The following is an 8,892-nucleotide window of genomic DNA, read 5'->3' on the forward strand; positions in this document are numbered from 1 at the left end:
AAATTTATTGGCTTGATGGAACCAATGCAACAATCTAGAAAACTGGAGAGGTACAAGAGAAGGATTGGATTTGCACAAGCCTTTGTTAATGTATCGAACAAAATCTGGGCATTTATGGATGAAGTGTATGAAGTAACAGTCATCTTTAAAATGGTACAACAGCTAACATTGAGATTATTTGATACAGAAAGCAACAAGGAGTTCATTTTCACATTAGTTTATGCTAAATGTGATCCGATTGAGAGAATAAAACTGTGGGATACACTGTATACTTTGGCCACACACATGTCATCACTATAGCTCATGGGAGGAGACTTTAATATTATTTGGGATGAAGAAGAGAAGTTTGGAGGGCTGCCAGTTTCTTTAAACGAAGTACATGATTTTAGACATTGTATGAATTCTTGTAATTTATTTAATATGGGATTCAAAGGGAGTATATATATATGGTGGAATGGTCGTGCAGATGAGGAGTGCATTTTTAAAAGATTGGATCGTTGCTTTGCAAACTTTGAATTTCAACAAATGATGCCAGGTATGGAGGTCACTCATCTTTCCAAGATTGAATCGGATCATAGTCCTTTGATATTGTCATGTAATCTGGACTCCACTCCAATAAATAAGTCATTTAGATTTCTTAACTTTTGGATTAACCATGAGTTATTCAATGAGGTAGTGAAAGAGAATTGGAAGGCAGATTTTCATGCAAGCCCATTCATCACATTCAATTACAAATTAAAGAAGCTGAAGAAGGCTCTTTTAACTTGGAGTAAGGCCACGTACAGGGACATTTTCCAAAATATTGCAAGCTTGGAGAAAATAGTATTGGCACATGAGGTTCATTTTGAGTTAAATCCTACTATCAGGAATCGAGAAAGGTTGCAGAGAGTTCAAGCAGAGTTGCTTAAATTTTTAGCGCTGGAGAAGCAATTTTGGAAGCAGAAAGCTGGGTTTCAATGGTTCAAAGACGGCGATAGGAATACAAAATTTTTTCATACACAGGTGAATGGTAGAAGAAGGAGACTACAACTTAAGAGAATTCAAAATAGCGAGGGTGATTGGCTTGAAGATAAAAATGCTATGGCAGAAGAAGCATGCAGATTTATTAATGATCAATTTCGAGCAGATAGAGTCACCCAAACTCATTTGGAATTTTGGAACATGTTCCTACGTTGATAGAGAAGGGGCAGAACGTAGATCTAATCAAGCAGCCATCAAAAGATGAGGTCAAACACTCAGTTTTTGGATTAAATGGAGAAAGTGCAGGAGGTCCCGATGGATTTAATGGTTCGTTCTTTCAAGCATGCTGGGAGATCATTGGAGAGGATGTGTTTGAAATGGTGAAAGCTTTCTTTAATGGTCAGGAATTACCTAGATTTATCACTCATACAAATCTAGTATTACTTCCAAAAAAGAAAGAGGTGAATACATTTGGCGATATGAGGCCCATTAGCTCGAGCAATTTTATCAATAAGGTGTTCTTACGAGTCATACATGAAAGGTTAGTTGGCATCTTGCCTGAATTGATTTCTAACGAGCAAACTGGATTTGTACAAGGCAGAAGTGTTGTAGAAAATGTATTATTGACTTAGGAAATAATCACGGATATTCAATTGAGGACAAAAATAGGTTCTAATGTGGTAATAAAGCTCGATATGACTAAAGCCTATGATAGGCTTTCTTGGATATTCTTGACTAAAGTTTTGAGGAAGATGAGGTTTTGCGAGAGACTCATAAGAATTATTCTATCATCTGCTAAATATATTTCTATAGGGGTATCTATTCCTTCCCTGAAATATGCTTTTATTAGTATTTCAGTTCCTCCTAGGTGTACATATTTAATTGGGTTTTTTGCCTTTATATCTTGTATTTCTTTATTTATTATTCTTTTGTTTATTATTGGTCTCAAATAACTGGTATTCAGTACTTATCAATGGCCAGCCTCATGGGTTCTTTAAATCCTCGCGAGGAGTGAAACAAGGAGATCCTTTATCTCCTACTCTTTTTATTCTGGCAACAGAAGCTTTATCGAGGGGTTTGAATGCACTGCATATGAATTTGTACTTTTGTGGATATGTAATTCCTAAATGGAGCCCAAAAATTAATCACTTGGCATATGCCGATGATACAATAAACTTATCTTCATCAGATGCAACATCTGTGCAGCTTATTATGGAAGTGTTGAGTGCATACGAGGCTGCCTCTGGCCAGCTGATAAATAAATCGAAATCAGCAATCTACATGCACCACAGTGCTAGCTTGGAGGTCATTAATAACGTGGAAAGAATCACTGGGATCAATAGACATGATTTTCCGTTTATATATTTAGGTTGTCACATCTTTTACACAAGAAGGAGAATTGACTATTACCAAGGATTACTCAAAAAAGCTCTGGAGAAGCTACAAGGATGGAAGGGCAACTTACTGTCAATTGGAGGAAGAAAAGTTCTAATTTCTCATGTTCTACAAAGTATGCCAATACATTTACTCTCTGTCGTCAATCCTCCTGCTTTTGTGGTTAATAAAATTGATAAGATATTTGATCGATTCTACTGGAGCAATTCAATCGGAGGAAAGACTCGTCACTGGGCATCTTGGGATAGTTTATGTCTTCCTATTGAAGAGGGAGGGGTTGGGTTTAGGTCATCACATGATATCTCTAACGCTTTGTTTTGTAAACTTTGGTGGAATTTTAGGACAAAGCCAAGTTTATGGAGCTCCTTCATGTGCCAAAAATATTGCAAAAAAAACTAATGCTATATTGGTGCAATGGAAACTAGGGTCACATGTATGGAGGAAGATGCTGGAATGTAGGGATCAAATTGAGCACCAAATATATTGGCAACCAAGGATAGGATCGGCATTGTTCCAGTTCAACAACTGGACAGGCTTGGGGGCATTCTACTTCATTACTTCTCCTGATATTTTTTGTGATGAAAGCATACAAAATGTGAATGAAGTTGTAATGGCTGGAAAGTGGGATGAGATCAAATTGAGACAAATTCTTCTTGATGATTTGGCATCACATATAATTGATCACATAGCTCCACCCGGTGTACAGGATGACGTTGACATACCATACTGGATTTTAGAGACTCGGGGGAATTTCTCAGTGAAGTCAACCTGGGAGTATTTATGAAGAAGGAAAGAGTCGACCATGGTTTACCATAATATATGGGTGAAGGGGCTACCATTCAAAATTTCATTTTTCATGTGGAAACTATGGAAAGCTAAGTTGCCCCTCGATGATGCATTTAGGAGGATGGGGTACTTTATGCCATCAAAGTGTTGGTGTTGCGTGAATCCAGCAGAGGAAAATATTTCTCATGTGTTCTTCAGATCTAATGCTGCTGTAAAAGTGTGGAATTACTTCCTTTCAAATGTTGGATTGATGGTGGGTGAAAGTTTACATCAAGCAGTATTAAAATGCTGGAAAGCTCAGGTGATCCCTAGGTTGAAGCCTATTTTTCAAGCCTTGCCTTCTATTATATAGTGGGAATTATGAAAGAGAGGAATAGCTACAAATATGGGGATGCAGTCTTGATTAATAGAGTGATATACCAGGTGATCACATCAGTACAAGCATTAGTAAGAGTTAAAAAACCTCAGCTGCAAAACGTACCACACAAATGGCCTGACATGTTGTAGTTCTTAGAGCATCATATGCCAAAGCTGAAGGTTGTCAAAGTTTTATGGGAGTTCCCTATGGAGGGATGGATTAAGGTGAATTCTGATGGTGCATCGAGGGGCAACCCAGGCATGAGTGCAATTAGTTTCTGCGTGAGAGATGATCGTGGGGATATAATTCATGCATATGGGCAGGAGATTCAAGATACCACGAATACAAAAGCCGAGGCAGTGGCAATCCTTGAAGCATTGAGGTATTGTTATGTGCATCACTTGTCGAACATTTGGTTAGGAACTGACTCAATGTTTCTTAAAACTGTTATCATGGAGAACTGGATTACTCTATGGATGATGACAGCACATGTGGAAGAGATAAGGCGACTGATGGTGTTGTGTCATACTAGGATTTCTCACATTTTTAGGGAAGGAAACAAACTGGCTGAACATCTTGCAAATTATGCACTAGACACTGGTCCCATTGTGTGTGACGTATTTTCACAATTGGACTCTACAGAAAGGAGGTTACTTAACGATGATAAATTGCTATGCCCACACTAGAGAATCAGAGTTGCAAGAAGTTAGGAAAGGAGGAGGAAATGAATTTATGGGATGGAGAAGGCAGTATATATAACCATCATATTCAGATGCGTTGGGAGGAGAGTATGATGGACTGTTTTATCACTAACATTGTATGCTTTTTTGCAGGGAGAACCACTGTGAACATGCCTTATCGAATAACTCAACTTCAATGGGTGGTATTAGCACATTGTGCTCATAACCGTGGAGAAGAGTCATTGATAAGCACAAGCATGTTAGCGAGGGAGAAGACTGGGCACTTATATTCAATTTTAAACAAGATCAGGTTACATGAGCTAACGCAAGAAATAATGCACAGAAGAGGATCACTGAAAAAGAGGCACAAGAACAGGGTAGTACCAGCTCCAGAAAAGCCCATTGCAGGGGTGATAATCAAGAGGTTAGGGACTGATTATAACTTCAACTGCACTAATGCTCTATATACAAATCTAAAGGCCAATACCAGTGAAGTGAAGATGCAAAGATCAAATGGAAAAAGAATGAAGTCTACTGCCCAGATTTCTTATATAGGGGACCACTGGAGATGTACTTTTTTACGAGGAAAAAATGGATATTATGGATGCATTGTGGAATCACAGGTCAATGTATTTCATTAATACAGCATCTCAACATAAGGATCAAGTAAAGTTTGACATAGATCATGCTGGGAAACCACGTGCAATCTGGTGCAGATATAATGTCCTCGACTATTTTTGGACAGTTGAACCAATGATTGTGGGGTTGAAGGTAGGCACAAGCATAGAAGAGACGATGACAGTGAGGGCACCATGGATTAACAATGCACTTTGGACATTCCTATATCGAAGCTGTCACTTAGACCTACATAAAAGGGACATACAAGAATGGAAATACATTACAAGACTGTCGAGATTCACGAGAGGGAGACACTTTTGCCAATTCAACACTGGATCAAAGGAGATGCTATGGAATGATAACCAAATACAGATCAATACCTCAAATTCACCCGAAGGGAGTCATAGAAATCTTTCAACAGATCAACATTGGAAATCACATGCATATATCATAAAACTATACTGGTTCAACTACGTGCAAACCTGGTACATAGTACAAACTAGTAAAGATGCGGGTGGCTGTGATGTTTGTTATGCAGTAGCTGTACTTCTGGATCCTACACATCATGAAGAAGAAATAAGGGCATGGAAATGGACTGGTATATGCAAGGATATACAAGACATGAACATGAAAACACAAAGGTATGGCAAAACAGCACAATTGGCGATACAACTTGCTAAATGTTATGTGGAGGATCATAGCAGATGCACATACGAGGAAGATGCAGACGTAGGCTGGGAAAGATCATTTATGACTACAAAACTGGATTCACTATGTTTGTATTTGGTATAGCAAAGTAGCAAAAATTGCAACAAACGAAGAATACATATGGGCCTCAATTGTGAAGACTTAGTATGGCTAGTTTTTATAACTCGGTTTAAATATTTTATTAGTTTGCAAATTGTGATATCAGTGTTGAGTACGTTGACCAACATTGATAATAGGAATTATGTAATCGTCAAAGTTTATTTCTTTCATTGTGTAAGACCTTCTGACATTTTATTTTGCATTTGATTTTATATATATAATAACTAGCCCTAGGCACTTTGCCTAGTGGATTTGCCAAAAACAAAAAGCATTCTGCCCAGCGATCATCGCGCCTGCGGCCAAATAGTCGCACCTGCGACTCCGCACCTGTGAAAAAATGCATCGCAATTGCGATCCCCGTATAAGACCAGCCAAACCCGCTTCTGCAGAAAAATGCTCGCTCCTGCGAGCCTTCACTAGCCTGCCCGCTCCGCTTCTGCTGAAAATTTGGTCACGCCAGCGGTTACGCACATGTGCTTTGGCTTTTACATCTGCGGAACGCCATGCTCGCAGGTGCAGTGGATTCCTCACCCCCGCGGACCCATCCATCCTCAAACCCCAGCCGCTTCTGCGACCACCTAGCTGCTTCTGCGGCCTCGCACCTACGGCCCCGGGATCCCATCCAAATGTACCGACACATCCCAAAACAGGATATGAACTTAGTCGAAACCTCAAATCACGCGCAACAACATCAAAACTACGAATCGACGATCGAAACCTTTCTTTAAACTTTCAAACTTAAAAATTCGTCGAACGCATCCTAATTACACTTAAACATTCTGGAATGACGCCACATTTTTCGTGCAAGTCATAAATCACATTACGAACCTATTCCTAGGCTCGGAACCCTAAACGGATATCGATAACACTAAAATCCACTTCAAACCAAACTTAGGAAATCCAAAAATCTTCAAAATGCTAACTTTCTACAATAAGCGCCGAAATACTCCTGGGCAACCCAATACTCAACTACAACATACGCCCAAGTCAGAAATTATCATACGAACTTATTGGAACTCTCAAATATCGATTCTGAGGTCACTTACTCAAAAGTCAAACCTTAGTTAACTCTTCCTACTTAAAGATTCTAAATTGAGCATTTTCCATCTGAATCAACTCTGAACTTCCCGAAATTCATCTCCGACCACGCGTACAAGTCATAATACATGAAGTGAAGCTACTCACGGCCTCGAACCGCCGAACGACACACTAGCTCTCAAAGCTACCGGTCAGGTCGTTACCTTCTCCCCCACTTAAACATACGTTCGTCTTCGAACGTGCCAAGAACTACTCCGGAGTTGCCCCAAAATCACTGGTCAACACCTTGTGAACCTACCCGTGCCACCACAACCCAGGTGAGTACATTAGCTCGAGCCAGACTGAAGATCCTCCCTTTTATATTAGCCAACAAGCCTTAGGACCAAATTCCAACCTCTGGAATTCTCTACAAGACCTGATTTTAACATACGAACATTGTATCAATCTCCACACGCTGAACCCCACACATGATCATACGCCTATGCTAACATCCCACAATGCGCCGCATAATTTGTATGTTCATAATAACATCCTTCGACTACAATAGTTGTAAATTTATGAATCAGATGCTTGTGGTATGCCTCATAACACATATAAGCCTGGTCACAACCTTCACAATACTGCGACGATGGAATATACGTGCAAGAACTCATAACCACCCGTCAAATCAATAACTCACGGAGTTTCTCCTCTTGACAAGAAGTGTTACCTCATTCTGAACTGAATAGTGACATTTCTCTTTAATATATCTTACATAAATCCGATCGTACGGGTTTTAGATCAAAAATTTCGTCTCACCCAGTACAAGCTGATCAGGTAATAATCCACCTAAAATACTGACCAAAATCTCATATGACGCCATCAATGTGCCAACAAGCTACGACTCGAATATGACACATAAGGAAAAACAAACTCTGGAAAAGAACTACCCCACCCGCATAACGAATAAAATGGCCGAACAGATGCTATGAACCTTTCTCAGAGAATGAGAAGCAAAATACACAAAAATAAATATCAGGAACCATACTCAACATCTCGTTGTTGCGGCGTGCAACCCGATCCATACATGATACCGTTATGGTGTGCAACCCGATCCAAACATCATACCCGTGGCGGCATGCCATCCGATCCACACATAACAATTAATAAGGAAATACCCGTTGAGCCACAATGCTCATACCTACGGAATGCTCGAATATCGACCAAAAGGATGCCAAGTGCACAAATACGATATTAGGGAGACAGATAGCGCCACGTGCTACAAGACTTAAGCACGACTAAGGTGCAATAACGACAAGCTACACAGGACCACAACACACATGCGAATAATCAAGCTATCTCACAACCCATAGGGCATAATATAGTATTACAGAGAATAGCTGACGACAGGATTAACATCCAACACCCGAAGACTCTTCCATAAGCAATGCTATGCTGAATGAACACATCTGATCTGATGTAGAGCATATAATTCATATTAGTTCTAATATCGGACCCCAAGCCGGTCCCGATCATCCATACTAGGCCAATAACCTTTCAAGGATCCACAATGACCCTAATCATAACACATAAGAGCAGCCGTCAAATCCAGAACAAACTCCCACAGTCCACAACCAAAGTAATTGAGTGCCCCTCAGCCATAACCACTTCCATTGGCGACCGTACCAAACCTCCATACCTGATTTAAATCTCTAACAACATAACGACTAACACATCACGCTTATATGATTTTCCCGTGGGATATACTCTCACAACCTTCCGCACCAGGTAGTAAAATTCGAACATTAATGGCCATTGACCATGCTTTTTCCATAGTGCTAGTCAAGCATCTGCATTTCAATACCCAACACTTCTTGCGCAAAATAGACCATCCTCAAGATGCCCGTAAATAGTAACAGCATACTCTGAACATCTGAAATCATCCCCCACTCCACCAAGCTCATGACATTATTATCAATACCGAACCGCAACCTTGATTCTCAACTTTCAATTTACATACCGCTCACTGCACTTATCATGCCGCTATGTGAGAGTACAAGAAGTTTATCATAACTCCTGAACCACCAATAGAGTAAACACTTCATCATCTAGAACCCCTTTCACTCAACACATTTCAGAGGAACAATTGCAACACGCAACCAAATTCCCATAACCGCAGAAAACACAAACCTCAAGTTGTGGTCTGAACCACCATAACTCTTCCGGGTTCCGTCTACACATAACAGACCATCCTAATCAATACCTCCAAAC

The 8,892-nt window shown here is 40.0% G+C and overlaps 1 protein-coding gene across 1 annotated transcript; it reads left to right on the forward strand.

The window, feature by feature from the left end:
• Positions 1-420: 420 nt before the first annotated feature.
• On the forward strand, positions 421-3,139 carry LOC142175733 (uncharacterized). The gene is made up of 4 exons (XM_075242713.1): positions 421-1,054; positions 1,180-1,359; positions 1,925-2,674; positions 2,781-3,139. The coding sequence occupies exons 1-4, from the start codon at positions 421-423 to the stop codon at positions 3,137-3,139; spliced, it is 1,923 nt and encodes a 640-aa protein (XP_075098814.1).
• Positions 3,140-8,892: the final 5,753 nt, after the last annotated feature.

The sequence above is a fragment of the Nicotiana tabacum genome, chromosome 22 (genome assembly GCF_000715075.1).
Source record: "Nicotiana tabacum cultivar K326 chromosome 22, ASM71507v2, whole genome shotgun sequence".
Taxonomy (NCBI): Eukaryota; Viridiplantae; Streptophyta; class Magnoliopsida; order Solanales; family Solanaceae; genus Nicotiana; species Nicotiana tabacum.